Genomic DNA, 18,220 nt, shown 5'->3' with positions numbered 1-18,220 from the left:
GCTGTTGTAATAGAATAATTGCCAAGTGGAGTAATGTGTTCGTTCTTTACTTCCAGGAAGAAATGGAGGATCGTCCACGGATATCAACCCTCATCAACTCTCTGGCAAACTACAGCACCACCATCCCTGCACCTACCGATCCCGATGCAAAACCGCAGCAAGGAGCAAGGATGGGAACTCTCATGGGCGTTTATCTTCCCTGCATACAGAATATCTTTGGTGTTATCCTTTTCATCCGTATGACATGGGTGGTTGGCACAGCTGGAGCCATCGAAGGATTCCTAATTGTGTTTACATGTTGTTGTGTGGTAAGGTTTATGACAATCTAGTATTTTATGCTTTATAAAACATGCTTTATTGGATTCATTATTTGGATTTCATAGTTAACATATGCTTGCTCTTGCTCTCTCTCTCTCTCTCTCTCTCTCTCTCTCTCTCTCTCTATATATATATATATATATATATATATATATATATATATATATATATATGTATATAAAATCAAAGAAGGTAAAAGCAAACACTCACCGGACATGATGCTATGAAATTAGCGAAAATTTTGAATTTTGAATTTTTCTACTGTCCGGTGAGTGTTTCCTTTTACCTTCTTTGATTTTTACTTAGCCCTTTTGGCCCTCCTTGCTTTTATCCATTATATATATATATATATATATATATATATATATATATATATATATATATATATAATAAAAAGCGGTTGACTACTTGGGTAGTTCATGTTTTGCCAGTGTAACTGTTGGTCCTCCATGATGGTGTAGTACTTACTTTGTTACCTTGCGATCAAAGGGTCCCAGGTTCGATACCCAGTGGGGGCACATAATGATTAGTATCTCAGTCCTGATTAGCCTTTCAGTGCATAAAGTGGAACAACGCAAAGTACAATTATTCGTGTAATTTCAGTAATGTGTTACTAATGTAAGTAACATATTACCAAGTATTGCATTATTTTACTCCCCAATCACGATCTTCCTATGAAAGTTAAAGAAATTCAATGTACAAAACAATAAGATCTAAGTTAACAATTTGGCAGAGGAAATTGCAGCATCTTGACTAATGAGTAACAGGTTATTTGCAAGAACTTTAGTACTTGCGTTTAAAAACACGTAATCTCTTCATTTCTAACCCCCTCAAGCTTAAATGCGATTAATGGATGATTGAGAAGTTATTGTGTCACACAGGCAACACAGAACCAGGCACGTGTTGATGTTCCTATTGATGCATGAGGTCCTCATGACAAAAGGTCTCTAATCACGTAGTTGCTGGGAGTTGCCTTTGGTACCTGGGTGAAATGGGAAAACTTAGTTACTTACATGCTGTGCTGTGATGCAATGACATGACAAAAGGGGCTTAATTTGATTGAAGACTATAAATCCAATGAAGCTTTCTTGACTAAAATTGTGTTGCAAGGCATTGGAACTAGATGTTTTAAGCAGATTAAGAGATTGGAGTGGGGGTGATTGTATCCCCTTGAAGTTAAGTAAATTGCCTCTACTCCTTACAGAATATTGACTACAAAAAACTCTTCGATGAGCAAAGCAGTGAGCTGTTGGCAGCTAAGAAAGAAAACTAATCTGTCCTTCACAAAAGAAGGTCATTACTTCAGCACCTGTAACACACTTGTGCGATTTTTGTTACTGAAAGTTTCAGTTTTGCGTCCATTTTCATTCATCTTCAGCCAGAATTAGTAGCAAATAGGTTTTCTTTTTTTAAAGAAATACAATTTTTGTTTATTTTTATTTTTAAAAATTGTGTTACAAGGAAAATGAAATTGAAAGGAAAACTTCATTTATTTTCCAATTACAAGGAATCCATAGTCGAAAGTTTTAAAGCATTCATTATAAGTCTTACTTGTAAGCACACGTTCCAAAAAGCTCATAATCTATAATGGGTGAAATTGCATATCTAAATACAGGGTATTTCTGTGACCGTGTTACAGACTTGCAGGGATGACGGAAGGGAACAAACGCAGCAAAATGAGACAGGGAACCCTGGTCTGGAAATGCCCCAGTCAAAAGTTACGAGCCAAAACCTTCGAAGGGCAGGCAGCCACACACGATGTGGAGGGAAACCATAAAAGAGAGGAGAAATAATCCATCGTGCATGTCCTGGAGAAGAGGTAATGTCAAACTCGACGTGTGTAGTCTAGAAGCACGAGTGTTGCAGCTGTAATCAGTGCAATGGAGTATATGCTAGAGGAACTGGCTGATATGGTGTTTGTGTATGGATGAGCACATGGGAACTGTAGGGAAGCAGAAAAGTTGTATAGGACCACGTATCCATGGTGCAGATGTCCAGACGCCATGTTTTCCAGACTTTTCCAACGATTACGGGAAACGGGGCAAGTGCGACCTCAATTCCACGAGCAAGGATGATTAAGAACTGCAAAGACACCCGACCTTGAAGAAGCAGTGCTGGATCGGGTGGAAGGACAACCATCTGTTAGTAAATGGGCTGTGGCACATGAAATTGGTGTGGCTCATAGTACTGTTTGCAAAGTTTTGAGGGAGCTGAATCCTTACCGTCCACAGTGTGTCCATGCCTTGAGTCCAGCTGATTTCACACCCCGCGTCGTGTTTAGTGAATGGTTACTGCAGCACTGTGTGGTCAACCCCCAGTTCCATGCCTGTGTGCTTTTCACTGATGAGGCCTGTTTCACGAGAGACTGAATGCTGAATAGTCGCAATAGCCATGTATGGGCCGATGAAATTCCCCTTGCCACAATCTTGAAGAGTCATTAAGACAGATTTGCTGTAAACATGTGGGCGGGCATTGTCGGCGAACTTTTAACTGGACCAGTGTACACTGTGTTTCTGAGAGACACACGTTATTGGAATATGTCCCACTTCTTGTTCTTCAACACATGTGGTTTTAGCATGATGGGGGCCCAAGCCCACTTCATAACTGCTGCTCGTGATATTCTGACACAGACCTTCCCACAGTGGTGGATAGAGAGAGGCAGACCTGTTGCTTGTCCTGCCCGTTCACCTGATCTGACTCCACTTGATTTTTTTTATGGGGTCATGTCAAAAGTGTTAAATACGAGACACCTGTGAGTAATGTAGTTATAGAGGAACTCTTGGTAAGAATCTTGCAGCTTCCTGTGATCTGGTTCGAACGAGTCCTGGGATATTTGAGCGGATGCAACAGAGCTTATTGCAACGCTGTCATGCCTGTATCACTTTGAACAACTGCTGTAATGATGGCTGAAGTTACTACTTCACTACAGTGATTCTTCTGTGTTTGTTCTTCACTTTCCGAGACATCTTTTATGGTTCCCCTCCGCATTGTGCGTGGTTGCCTGCCCTTCAAAGGTTTTGGCTTGTAACTTTTGACTGGGGTATTTCCGGACCAGAGTTCCCTATCTCGTTTTGTTGTGTTTGTTCCCTTCCATCATCCCTGCAAGTCTGTAACATGGTCACAGAAACACCCTGTATATAAGTTTTTCTTCGCAAAGATCACAGGAGGCATATCACCTGTATTTTATTATGGGTAACTCGTCAACTGCTAGCAGTGTATTCATTTGGCAGAAAAAAAGCTGTAAGAAATATGGCTGGAATATTCAACCAATCTATAAAATAATGATTGTTCCATGTATTTATATATTTTTAACTGCGTACTGTTTATCAAAGAAAATATTCATAAATTCAACATAAAGACACACTGTACACAGACACAACACAAGATTCAGTTATAAGTTGGACACACCAGCAACCAGGCTAAGCAAAGTACAAAATAACAACAAACACACAGGAATAAAACTCTTCACCCAGCTGCCTGGGACAGCTCACTATGCACCTCTTAAAAAATTTAGAAGCGTGCTGCAAGACTGGCTAAGAGAAAAGGTTTTCTACTCAATAGATGAATTAATTCTGCACTCAAAAGACGATTTAAATTTCTAGAACTCTCAATATACAGGGTGTCCCATAAAAATGTATACACACATTAACAGGAATATCAAAATCGAGTTCCTATTGCATTTTAAGGCACTGGAATTGGAAGAGGTACATTACAAGAAGAGTCCATGCTCTGAGTGTAGATGTTCCGGACCGAAGAGTGTAGTTTTGTGAGTGGTACTTTGGAAAATGTGCCAAACAGATGAATTTAATGAAGAGGTTTAGAAGAATACCTCCGTGTTCATCAAATCATACGCCACTAAACTTTTTGTACAGGGATGCATAAAAGTTAAGTTTACGGTACAAAACCGGCGAAAGTTGACGAATTGAAGGCAGCCATTGAACGCAAATGCTTCCAAATACCGAACGAAATTATTCTTGATGTTTGTAATTCAATTCCTTTGGGTTTCCAGCAACATCTGGACTAGAACGGTCATCAGTTTTGAAAATAAGCATTTGACACAGAAAATTATTCATGTTTGCAGATTATTTTCAATTTTAAAAATGAACTATATCTTAATAATCATTGACGTTATAATCCTTATATAACCTTAGAATACAACAACACATGGTATCTGTCACTGACATATGCCACCGTGCCTATCACCTATTGCCGAACATAATACTATTCCAAATTTGTGCCTAATATAACAAACTTTTTGTGAGGAGTGTATTTGTATGTTTATACTATTCTTGTATTATGTTTTAAAAATGTTGTTTATAATCAAGTTTTGAGTTGAATTAATATTATAGTGAATTTGTAAAAGATTTTACTTTATAATTAGTATACTGTACTTATACTTTTAAATACCTGTATATAAAATTAGTTACACTATATTTAGAATTCATTATTTTCCTGACTAGTAGAAGATTGGGATAAATAAGTACCCTGGCACCGTCGGCTAATTAGCTAGTTGTACATATGCAAGTAATTTATAATTTTTGAAACTGTAAACTGAAACTTATGTAAAGAGTTAAAGTAAATGTCATCTTCCTCTGCTTAATGCAAAGTTATCTATTTTCCAGACAATGCTGACTGCAATTTCCATGAGTGCAATCGCAACAAATGGTGTAGTTCCAGGAGGGGGATCATATTTCATGATATCTCGGTCTCTGGGACCAGAGTTTGGAGGAGCCGTGGGGATGCTCTTCTATACTGGCACCACACTAGCAGCTGCTATGTATATAGTTGGAGCTGTGGAAATAGTCATTGTAAGTTGTACCAGATCATGCAGTATTAAGCTGTTAAATATGTTAATTGAATTTCACATATAGGGTGGGGGTGAGTATACGAGGTTTGTTCATAAAGTATCCGACTTTTATTAATAAAAAAATTGTGTATTCAGATACCACAATCTTACATTAATCTACTTCAAAGTAGTCCCCTTGGGCTGCCACACACTTCTCCCAACGGTTCTTCCACTGTTGAAAGCAGCGCTGGAACACCTCTTTTGGGATTGCACGCAGCTGGTCCGTTGCGTTTTGCATGATGTCTTCTCTGGACTGAAATCTGGTTCCTTTCAGGGGCATTTTCAGCTTGGAGAAAAGCCAGAAATCACATGGAGCCATGTCGGGGAGTAGGGAGCCTGATGAAGCACAGGTGTGCTGTGTTTGGCCAGGAAAGTCTGTATCTCCAAGTTGAGTTTCTTCTGCTCGATCGTTAGCAGCTTTGGCACGAACTTCGCTAAGATTCTCCTGAGGCCCAAATCATTAGTCAAAATGAAATGAATGGATCCAATGCTGATGCTCACCTCGTCTGAAAGTTCTCTGATCGTGATTCGACGATCCTGCATCACCAGGGTCCTCACTTGGTCAATGACAATCCCATTTCTGGATGTTGAGGACCTACCAGAACATGCTTCACTCTCCACTGACGTTCGGCCATCTTTAAAGTGGTTGTACCACTCCTTTATCTGTGTGGTGCTCATTGCTTCGTCCCCGAAGGCCTGTTGAATCTTGCAGATCGTTTCCACTTGGGATTCTCCAAGCTTGACAGAAAATTTAATGCAGTAGCGTTGTTCAAGTTTTTCAGTCATTTTGTCAAAAACGAAAATCCGACGCTGCTTACTTACAACTCCTCACTCATTGGCGGTCTGCCGGCGAATGACTGCTTCTGCAGGTTGAAAAAAAAAATGTGCATTAGGATCACCTACATACAGTGCATCAAACCACGCCTCCCTAACTACATTTGTTTATGCCAAAAAAATTGTCAGATACGTATTGAACAAACCTCGTATGTAGGATTATTTATAATAGTTTATGGTTCTTCATCTTCTTTATCTGCTCAATTGCAAGAAAGTAAAACATATATGAAATGCAGCATGTGTTTCTTTCATCAAGTCTTATGCTACCTGTTAATACATAACACTGCTAAATTAACTTCAATCTTGGATAATGATGGTTGTAATTTGAAACCAGGAATATTAATTTCTTAGAATGCTATTAGATCATGGGCACTATCATTAACCTTTGAATGCTTTTTTAAAAGTCACATTCACAGTTTGAATGACATTAATATGTATGTTCACAAATCTAGTCCAGTAAGATCATAGCTTGTCCAGTGTCTATTTAAGCCTAATTATGACAGAAGAGAATTGATACAGGAAGGATAACAAGTACATATATCCTTGTATTCTAATGACAAGATAATGAAAATATAGAAGACTTGGAAATGCAAACCAACTGATAGTTGTTAATTTAGCAATTTCGAGAAAAATAACTATTATTGACCTTGGTTGAGTGGTTTCCAAATGCATTTCACTAAAATTGTAAAATAATGCAGAAAAATTTATATTTACATGTCCTGAAAAATTTGCTATCACCTAGATACCTAATAATCTGACTTACTCTGGGTTTTAGAAAACCAACTAATCCATTTCAAAGAAAAATATTGTATTCATACCCGCTACTTAAGTTATAATCACTTATGTTCTGAAACGTATAAATGAAATTTATTGTTGAGAAGACCAGACATTTAAAAAAAAAAATTAAGTTTGGCCTGTGCTGTACGAGGAAGTATCAAAAAGTTTCGAGACTAGTTCTGTAACACACCAACAGATGGCAGCGCAAGGATGCACGCACAGACACAGGGAGCACCAACCTTCATAAGTCAGTGTGTCAAGAGACATCGTCCTGTGTACATCGTGAGCTGTGCAGGTGGTGCTCTTCTGACCACGTGCGTTACCACGTCTGCGATTTAATCATGGACAGCAAGTTAGAACAGAGAAAACATGAAATTCTGTGTGAAACTGGGCAAATCTGCCACAGAGACACGCGCGCTTCAAGAGTGGAAGAACATCACTGGAAGACGGCACGCTGGCGGAGTTCTTGGCAGACTTGGACGTGGTGTTCCTTCTGCTCCTGGGTCTGCAGCCTGGGGATGAACTTGGCAGCAACACGGTGCATGTTCAAATCACACTTGAGGATTGCCTGCACTGTTCCGTATGACACACCGACAATGTTGTGGATTGTTCTCCGATGATCCTCATGCGCAAGTTGCCGAATGGTTTCGACATTTTCGGGTGTTGTTCTCGTCCTGATCTCCCGTCGTCTTCCAGTGATGTTCTTCCACTCTTGAAGCACGCGTGCCACTTAAAACACCTCGCGTGGATTTGCCCAGTTTCTCACAGAATTTCACGTTCGCTCATTGTTCTAGCTTGCTGTCCATGATGAAATCGCAGACGTGGTAATGCACGTGGTCAGAAGAGCACCAGCTGCACAGCTCATGGTGTGCACAGGATGATGTCTCTTGGCACCAAGGAATATAGAAGTATTTTAGGAAGAGCATTCCGAGACACGGAGGTCTACCATTGGCCAGAAGCCGCAACAAGCTCTGACGTGAACAAGGGGATCTGTCAAGTAGCGAGGCTCGCGTAGCAATGGAAGCTTATGGGAAATATTTTCATTTTTAATTGTCCATATCTTGGTTCTATTGACCATTTGCAGCAGAATGATAAGCAAAACGCAAGGAATAAGACCTAGGCAATTATATGAAGAAGTTTACAGCACGCAATTACAATAAATGGCGTTATACAAATCAAACAAAAAGTAATCACGACTATCCTCTTATATCGCCCCTACATTGAAATCTGAAGTTGCGTATGGGTAAAAAAATACAATTTTACGTATTAAATGTTTCGCTACCACACCAATACTTATTATCCTTCATACCTTCAAATTTTCACAGATGTTTGTTATTAATAATTTGCTCATTATAATTTATATATCTAGTATCCATAGGATGTCGCTGTCGCTGTTGTTATATGACGTCGCTTTTATACGTTTTAGGGTAACCGCAACAATAAAAATGAATGATGAAATGATAAATTTGATGGGAGCGTAGACTAGATGAGTGTGGCAAGCACTGGTGTACGCACGGGGGGTGGGGGGGCGGGGGGGGCTTAAGGGGCTGCAGCCCGCCAAAATTCTTAGAAAATAAAAAAATCAAATGAAGACAGTAATGAAGTAAAAAAAAAACTTTAAAATGACCCCCGATAATTTTTTTTTGTGTTTGAATAACTTTTAAAACGAAAGATTAAAATGGTAATTGGAGCGCGTATCTAATGAAAATAGAACAGCGACAACGGGATATCAGCGAAATTGATTTTCGGCGATACATTCTATGAACCAATCTCATTCTGTTGAGTAAAGGTTAGATTCATGGCACTGAACCCGCGTACAATTTGAATTGAATGAACATAATCCTTCAGTGAGGTGGAAATGGGTTTTGGATATCTTTTTTTTGTAGATGTGAAAATCTTTAACTAGTGATGCACACATGCTTTCGCTTACATTAAGGTTTGCACTATGGTAAAATTGCAGAAATATTCTACCTAAAATGATTTGTGTTTAAAATACCGTAACATCAAAATATGTTTTTTAGAAATTAATAAATAAATAATAAATGGATAAAATGCAATGTCGTTGGAAAGCGTAATCCCTTAATAAATTCAAAGAAACTCGTGCCAGCTCGATGGCGAATCTGGTCAACCGCGTGTTCGACTTTGAATCCCATCACTGAAGTTCCCGACTTGGAGTCACGTCGTGGGCATTGATGTTCTTTGTGCCTGCCCGTTCATCAATTTTATGTGATCAACACTCATCGCCGCGATTAACCAAAAGTGGTAAAAAAGCGACGTCAAATAACAAATACATGAACAATAGGCCTGGCCTCTGTCTTGGTTTAGCAATGTGATTTGTTAATCACTATACGGTGGAGGCCGAGGCGGAAATAAATATCAGTAAGAATAAAAATTCATTACAACTTACCCTTCCTGGAGACTAATGATTTTGAAGACGATGCTACCCACTGTCGTCTTTTTCTCGCTGCACTTGCTTCCATGGACTTGAGTTTCATTAGTTTATTCAAATGTCGAATTCTAATAAAAGTTCTTGTTCTGACATACAGGGAAATAATCTTTTCGTCAACTTCAGGAAATTTTGACTGAAGTACTGTCTTTAGAGTGTCCATAACTTTATGTTGCAGTTGACCCATGAAAGGATGCAAACACAATCTCAAATTGAATAACTTTTTCCATATCCGAACCACTACGTGCCTCCACCGGGTACCGAACCCAGAATCCCTCGATTATAAGGCGATGACGCCACCACTACGCCATCGGGGAGCACAAGAATATTTACCTTTGGCACGCTTATTCATGGTACAGACACCAAATACACGTAATACGACCCAAAATTACTCGCTTTAATACTCGTATTCAAGACAAACAGCACAAGCACTTCTGTAAACGAATACCTGATCGCTACTACTAAACCTGCAGATTTTTCTGACATCTGGGAGAAATCTGTGCCTCGAAGTTGGCTTATACCGAACAATGAAAGCCATGTCGCTTTCGGAAACTGGAAGCAATTACTTTCCATTTGAATGTTCCTAACTGCAGGTATGAACCCCCTCGGTGTACGTCAAATCGTCTATCGTATATCCCTTACCTGGAGAAATCGCTAGCGTAACGCTCTATGAACTCAGAAGCGAACCTTGGTTGAGACATGTGTGTGTATCATTGTGTGTCTTATCTATTTCATCTTTCATTTTCATTTCATTGCCCTAGTTTGCTCTATATGTCAAAAAGCGACGTGAAATATTAAAACAGATTGATTGAATTGGCGTTTTAAGTCCAGTTTATGCACATTGAGGCTAATTGGGACTGTACCTACAGTTTAAAGTGGGATCCGAACCACTACGTGCCTCCACCGGGTACCGAACCCGGGATCCCTCGATTATAAGTCGATGACGCCACCACTACGCCATCCGGGAAGCCCTCAAAATATAAATAGATGAGAACGTTAATTGGTTCAGTAACGATCTCGCTACCCAGCGAAGGTTTAAGGCTCGAGTCCCGCCTGGACATTGTGTCCCTTTGCGGGTGTCCATCTACTTCATCTATTCATTACTCATCCTCGCCTTCCAATTAGGTAAAAGTTACAGGAAAGCAACCCAAAAATAAGGAAAAAAAATATTTGCCTCGTAATGACGCAATTTGACAAGGACGCCCGCAAGACTTTTTTCACAGGAGAGGCAGCAGTGCTCAAAGAGGGAAAGGTTTTGGAATGATATCTCTCTTAAGAAAATCCTCTTAAAGAAAATTCCCCCACTAGGATAAATTGCATAGACATCCTCCGCCCACTACATTTTCTCTATGATTTTGCAATATACTCGTACTTATTATGTTATGCAGCAGTAACTTCAATTAATTCTTGTCAACAATAAGTCGCCCCTGCAAAGAAGTTGCTGAAATTCTACTGCTGGAAATTTTTAAAATACAACACTACCTGAATATATGTACAATATATTGACATAATTTGATGCATGTTTCTTCCGTATCAAAAAAAAAAAAACACTACGTGTTAAGTAAAAATTAAATAAGAAGGATACTGTTATAGACATTCGTATTATTGAAACTGATGGCAATATTTGCATTCATACGGCTTAGAAGTTTATTATTGCGTAACTGTAACTTCATAATAATAATAGTTTTACTCACACACACACAACACCGACATTTTGGAGCTTCCCGTGGATGCAACTCGACAGGACCCAAAGACTACAAAAAAGCCTAAATATAGGGTCGTTACACACACACACACAATATATATATATATATATATATATATATATATATATATATATATCCTGAATGCCCAATTGGGATTAATTTCCACGTAGTACACCCTGGACTGCATTTTGCATACTAGCGAGGCTCTGGCGTCTGGACTCGTGGCCATTATAATCCTTGGTGGGGCTCGTATTGTGTTGTCCTTACATGTTTATGATTGTCCCTTCAACCACCTCATCTTATCACGATTCATCCTCATCTTCGCGATTAGCCAGAAGTAGCAGAAAAACGAAATAATAACAAATCAATATGTGTGTATGTGTCGTTCATTTAAAGACGAATTTCTACTGGGTTGATCGCTACTTTGAGGATGAATGATGAACTAATGAGTGGAAAATGAGACAAACATTGCTATATGCCTTACTATTGTTCAAACTGGGGCCCCTGGCTTCCTAAAGCGTTATGCTGTCATGGAGACCGGTTATATACATATAGAGGGACTTGCTTAATCCTTTCCGTTCAATCTTACTCTCTCGATCCTGTTGCAGTTATGTCCATGTTATAATTAATTAAGTTAGTAAACTATTTGCATGAAAACATGCGCACGAGACTCTACTCCCACTCCCCTCCAGCACACACAGGCATTTAAAATTGTTTCACTTTACGATTTTTCGGGTGTTCTATCTATTGTGCTCGTCTCAAGATGAGACTCTCATCTAATAATCATTTAACTTCATTGCTGTGTCTCGTAATCAAGGGGTCCCGGGGTCGATACCCGGTGAAGGCACATGGTGGTTCGGATTCCACTTTAACCTGTAGGTCCAGTCCCGATTAGCCTTACTGTGCATAAAGTGGACTTAAAACACCAAATCAACCAATCAACCAACCAACCAACTTTATTGCTGAGTGTAGAAGTGTAGACAAATAGTGTTAAAGAACCAAAGACACGGATTCCCTTTTTGCTCAATTCAGCATGAATTTGTTCGTTTGCCATCCTCAGTTAACTTGAGAAGGTACGGGAAAGCAGTGAAGAAGAACTACATGTTATAAACATTGCTTCCCAAGAGTTATAATCGCCTCCATGAGGCAATAAACTTGTATGATTTTACATGTTATTAAGCGGCCCGCAGCTGAGGGTTCCCCTTTTTGACGTCACTCTAGCAGAAGACCTTCACGTGCCGCCGCAGCGCGGGAAGCCGGAATAGCACCCCCTGTCTTGGCACACTGACTTATGAAGGTTGGTGCTCCCTGTGCCTGTGCATGCAACCTTGTGCTGCCATCTGTTGGGGTGTTGCAGAACTAGTCTCGAAACTTTTTGATACGTCCTCGTATATAGTTGTAAATTTCAACCTGTTGCATTGCAGTATTGAATTATAAATGGAGACGTTCTTGGATATTCAAGAAAGAAATGCAGGCTCTACCAGGACTTCAACCTGGGTCTCTGACATACTGTGCCATTACTCTACCAACTGCGCTATTGAGCCAACCCTGGTATCTCCTGATTTTTTGCTCCTGATGTTTTGACTACTTGGAATTGTTTCTGTTGGGCTGGCTCAGTAGTTCAGCTTATAGAGCTATGACACATAATGCCAAAGACCCAGATTCGAGTCCTATTCAAGCCTACAATTCTGCTTAATTTGTGCATCTCCACGTGCCAGATCATAAGATGTTCTGTCTGTCATCATAGTTTCAAATGTTTTCGTGTTTAAATCACCCTTAATATAAGGCTTGGGCAAATATGAATTACAATGTGTAAATAGATCCATACCGTAATTTCTTTATTGAAACAAAAGTAGCTAATTTTCAAAATACTCTCCCTGGTTGGCAATACACTTGCACCAGTGCTCCGGCAGCTTGGGGATGCCGCTCAGGAAAAGTTATTTGGTTGGAGGCACAAACCTCATTCATGACATCCTTATTACTGCCAAACTTTTGGCCACTCAGATGCTCCTTCGGGTGACTGAAGGGGTGATAGTCAGATGGTGAAATATCCCGACTATATGGAGGATGTGGTTTCATTTTAAGTTTCTAGATTGTGGCCATTGTTCTAACAGTCACATGTGGATGGGCATTATCTTGCAAATATGACACAGTCATTTGTGACCCTTTTCTCTTGTTCCGTATGGTGGTCTTCAGTGGATCTTCCAGGAAGCTTGCATAATATTCTACATTCATTGCATGGTGCTCCGTGAGGAAATGTGCATGCAGTATTCCTTGGGAGTTCAAGAAAAAGCTGGGTAGTATCTTCTCAGGTGTTAAGGGTATCTTGGGCCAGCATACATGCAGTTCATTTTTTATTTTCCAACCCCTCTTAAAGCACAACTTATACACAACAACTTCAGACAGTTTACAGTCTTCTTTGGTGAGCAATTTGACTACAATTCGCTGTTCCATGCTCGCGTGCACCTTTCCTTCACTCATCATTCAAACGACTAATCACTGCACAGTGATAACCGAGAGGTAGTGCAACTGACTCTGTACAGTGTCGCTAGCCTTCCAATACTTCACTTGTCCCCCACCAGATGGCAGTGTTCCACTAGGTGCATATTATAATGCATATTTGCCCAAGCCTTGTATGAGTGGTATTCATGGTTTTAAACATATAATTAGAGCATTTAAGTAATAAGTAACATATTTATATATGTTTTAAATACTCTGTGATATTTATTGACTTACCGATTTGTTGAAAGAAAATAACATTGAACATTGAGTTGGTATTATTATGAAGCTCTATATTTTTGTGATATGTAGAACTGAAAGATATAATTCTTGTTTTTACATTCCAGACGTACATGGCTCCTGAAATGTCTATCTTTGGAGATTTTACGAAGGATCCAGAAATAATGTATAATAACTTCAGAGTGTATGGCACATTTCTACTCCTAATAATGGGTACAATTGTGTTCGTTGGTGTACGATTTGTAAACAAGTTCGCAGCTGTCGCACTGGCTTGTGTAATATTTTCTATCATTGCCATATATGTGGGAATATTTGTGAACTTCTATGGAAATGACAAACTTTTGTAAGTTTTTCAATTCATTTTTGTTATCTATAGAAATAACATTCTAAAGTGTCATGACTAGACTTGCATACTTGGTGAAACCTTTCTTGTTATGCTTTAGATGTTTCTGTTGAAAGATAAGAGTTGTTCTTTTGGCAGAAATGAATGGTACTTCAGACTTTATTGTTCATTCTAATGGTATAATAGAAAGGCTGTCGTAGAGAAGGTGAGACTAATTCCTGAATAGGAAAACAGCGACCTCCATTGGCTAGCAAATGTACTAGGGTGAAAATTTGGTTCATTAGCTGCCGATAGAGACCAAAATGAAGCACCATTGACAGCTAAGCAAGCATCCTGCCACTTTGTGAATGTCTTTGAAAATTCGTCATCAGGTAGTGAACTGAAGAAAACTTGCGCTGCGGTGATCATTTCTTTGTTCGTAATGAAATGACGACAACATAAAGCGGCCTTTTAAAGTGGAAATAGCCAAAAGTCGAAGGGTGCAAGGTCTGGGCTGTATGCTGTATGCGGTAAAATTTCTATTTTTCTCTTCGTCGCGTAATCCTGAAAAGCCCGTGCGGTATGCAGGCGTGCATTATCGTGGTGCAATATGAAGGAGTTCTTCAAATGCGGCCTCTCTTTTTTGCTACGTTCTTGCGCAGAGTCTCAATGACTCGTTGTGGCTATGGCTCTACTCAGTCTGTCTTGATCGGCATATGCCTGTTGAAACATTGCATATGTTTCTGCAGCACTTTTCCCTAAACGTCAACAAAATTTTATGGCATGTCGCTGTTCATCTTGAATACTCATTGCGAAAAGCAATGTTATACACAAAACCCTGGAGAGGTAAACGAAACACGTTACATGTAAATCAACACAGCTGCTCACTAACGTGGTTTCCCAACATGTGACAACTTGCTACAGAAACAGAATGAGTCATCCTACACAACGCGACTAGTGCCGAAACCATAGGCAGTGTTGCCAAGCCAAGAAAGAATCTGTCTCACCTTCTCTGCAACAGCCTTTGTAGAATCCATTAAGGAATAAAAGAATACATATGTTGTGTGATTCAGTGTGGCATTTCAAAAATTGATGAGGGGAGGAGACTTTCATGTTACGTCTTTCAAACTAGTGTGATATAATATAAATTGTGGGGATAGTTCATTCTGAATTTTTGACCAATAACCAGTGCTTTAATTCTGGTAAGAATGGTTCTGGCACTCATGAATTTAGTTTGTTATTGTGTCCATCAGATCATCTCAAAATATTGTGGTCTGATGTTCAGGAATGATCACCTGTAAAAAGATATTGGTACGGCATACCATTGCATACCGTAATGTACCTCACATTCCTGAGCTACCCTGACCTTTGTAGAAGACAGGATATTCAAAGAATGCATAGTACTTGTCAATTCAATTTGTTCCTCTATGTCTGTCACTAGGACTAGTATTTCGATGACCTTAAAATTGCCAAAAAATGACCTTTAAAAAATACATTTATGACCTAATACATGCAAGAAAATGCCCTATAAACTTAGAAAAATGACCTAAACATTCTGAAAGATTTGTAAAACAAATTTATAAACTACCAAGAGAAATTCAAATTACAAATTAACATTACACTATCTATCACATGTTAATTGCGTATGGTACTACAAGTAAGAAAGTTCACTTTTTGTCATCTTTTACACTTTAAGTACCGAGTTGCTGTACACAACGAAAATCATATGAAAATTTTCAAAAGTGAATGATTGTCGGTTTTCGGACAAGAGAGGTTTGTACACGGAAAAATTTATCTGGATTTCCACCGACACAAGAGGAGCGTACTGGAAATGAACAATATCACTTGCTGTTAAGTCACTTTCAGTTCCATAAAGTGCAAATTGCTTTGTCCGATACAGAGCAGAAAACTTTGTACCCCTTGTTTTTAACAATAATCCATCTGGCGACAATATATTTACTGATAGAGGGGGAAATTACATTGTTTGAGCTGAATTGTTATACAACAGCTTGTGTCAACAATACTGCACAGAATTTCTTTGTTTCTTCAAACACAGTCATTCAGAACTGCGCTGAAGGCAATGAGACGAGAGTCGGGAACATCTCTCTGTCAAAGGGTTACATTTGCATGTAAAATTCCCCTTCTTTCACTAAAATGTAGAAAAATGCATAAAATGACTTTTAAAAGGTCGAAAAATGGCTCAAACGGTTTAAAAGGTTCATGTGGGCAGCCATGGATGGACGATGTTTCTAACCCTTATTTTTACACACCTTTTTTTTTTTTTTATCCAAATGAACCTTTTAATATGCAGTAAGTTTTTAGATATAATTCTTTGCCCTGCCCCTGAGGAAGTCAACAGGTGATTGCAAAATATTTGAGAAAAAACCTCTTATCGTACATATCTGCTTCTATGATTTTGATGTGATCAAATTATCAAGATTGATACTCATGTATTAAAAGATGTAAAATTTTTATCTATTGACTAATGGAACTTTTGAGAAAATCTATTTATAATCCAATCCTATTTATATAATGGGTTGTATTAATAGAAACAGCAGGTGCCCATGGGCATGTACTCCAAAAGTAGTGTATACCACATTTTCATATTTTCCTCCATTGAATAATTTTCAACATGATTTGTTGTAGAACAATGAACTGTTTATGACCTAGTGATACACATGCATGCTTGCATGGTCATGTGTGTGTAAGCTCTCACTCTTTCATATCACATATATGAACACATGCTCACGACTGGAGCAGGTTCTCGTGGAGGAAGGAGTACATGGTCTCAATATGAACAGGATCTCGGTTCTTTACTTCTACGAAATGAAGTACATTTTCCAAAACCTTGAGAAACAAGTAGATGCTCAGTTTATTAATACAACCCATTAACTCGGACATTGTTTTGAGAATGAAACTAGATATGTGTGGTACTATTAATGATTTTACACAATTTTTCTGTTTAACTTTATGTACACACTGCTATGATTACTTTAATACGACGATTAAAATCCCCATAAATTTTGAGATATAAACTTGCAAAATGCCAACACCTATGCAATTTTACACAAATCTTTAACACATTGCTGTATGACAATTATTTATTACTTTCAGTATGTGTGTTCTTGGAAAGCGGTTGCTGAAAGACATAATCCCTGATAATTGTACAAAGGCGCCTGATGGTCCACTGTACAAAACGTACTGTGGCAACTCTACCATTAACGGTGGCTGTGATCCATACTTTGAGAATAATAATGTTTCCCTTGTCAGAGGCATCAAAGGATTAGCCAGTGGGGCCTTTTTAGGTAAGGGTTTCTTCTTTGTATATTTTGGGTGTGTCTCGCAGGAAGGGAAGTTTTATTTCGCTAAGATGTTCATATAAATTGATTGTTACACAAATTCATTCTTCAGCATAATAGCCATGTCACCAGTGAGATGGGGCCTCCCCGATGGTGCAGGGGTAGCGTCGTCTTGTAATCAAGGGGTCCCGAGTTCGATACCCGGTGGAGGCACATAGTGGTTCGGATCCCACTTTAAACTGTAGGTCCAATCAATCCCTATTAGCCTTACTGTGCTTAAAGTGGACTTAAATAAAACACCAACACCAGTTTAGAGAAAAAATCTGGCTGATTTGAATTTGAATTTTTATTTTCTTTCGTAGACCCTTGATTAAAAAGGCATGGAAAACGTCAAGATACAAAATGCTGTTTAGTTATTACATCATTATAACAAACAAAAAGAAGAAACATTGTGTAGAACATTTGTATTACATCATTACACCAAAGTAGAAATATATATGATTCCATTACATTACAATAAAAATAGAAACACATTTGCATTGCATCATTAAAAAAAGGATAAAAATAGAAAACATACTATTCAGTACATTGGCATTGCATCATTAAAATAAGAATAAAAATTAAAGAAGAAGAAAAATGTTTGTTATGCTGGAATTTCAAGCAGGGAGGCTGTTTAGTTCCACTATCGTAAGAAAACAATTTGAAGTTGTTGGACTTTTTCCTGCCTGCGTTGGTGTTTTATTTCTATCAGATCTAATTAATATATAATAAATGCATGCAATAAATAAGAATTGTTGCCGTAAACCAAGTAAAATTTCAGAAAACTTCACTGGAGACATGGGCTGTTGAAAGAAAGTCTGTCACTGTGTATTAGAAAGTTTTAAAGGTGAAAAAATGTAGGATCAACAGATGTCATATATAGTACATAATCTT

General features: G+C 38.6%; 1 protein-coding gene across 3 annotated transcripts in view; it reads left to right on the top strand.

Moving 5' to 3' along the window:
- kcc (solute carrier family 12 member kcc) overlaps nucleotides 1-18,220 on the top strand; it is a 390,816-nt gene that overhangs the window by 318,574 nt on the left and 54,022 nt on the right. For all 3 annotated transcript variants that reach the window (XM_083138922.1, XM_083138920.1, XM_083138921.1), the window contains exons 3-6: nucleotides 57-308; nucleotides 4,941-5,126; nucleotides 13,774-14,009; nucleotides 17,103-17,293. In XM_083138922.1, coding sequence (XP_082995048.1) covers nucleotides 57-308; nucleotides 4,941-5,126; nucleotides 13,774-14,009; nucleotides 17,103-17,293 — 865 coding nt within the window. The remainder of the gene's footprint in view (nucleotides 1-56; nucleotides 309-4,940; nucleotides 5,127-13,773; nucleotides 14,010-17,102; nucleotides 17,294-18,220) is intronic.

This window comes from Lepisma saccharinum, chromosome 17 (assembly GCF_977018435.1).
Source record: "Lepisma saccharinum chromosome 17, izLepSacc3.1, whole genome shotgun sequence".
In the NCBI taxonomy this organism is placed as follows: domain Eukaryota; kingdom Metazoa; phylum Arthropoda; class Insecta; order Zygentoma; family Lepismatidae; genus Lepisma; species Lepisma saccharinum.
The sequence above is the reverse complement of the archived record's forward strand: the minus strand, read 5'-3'. Positions and strand labels throughout refer to the sequence as shown.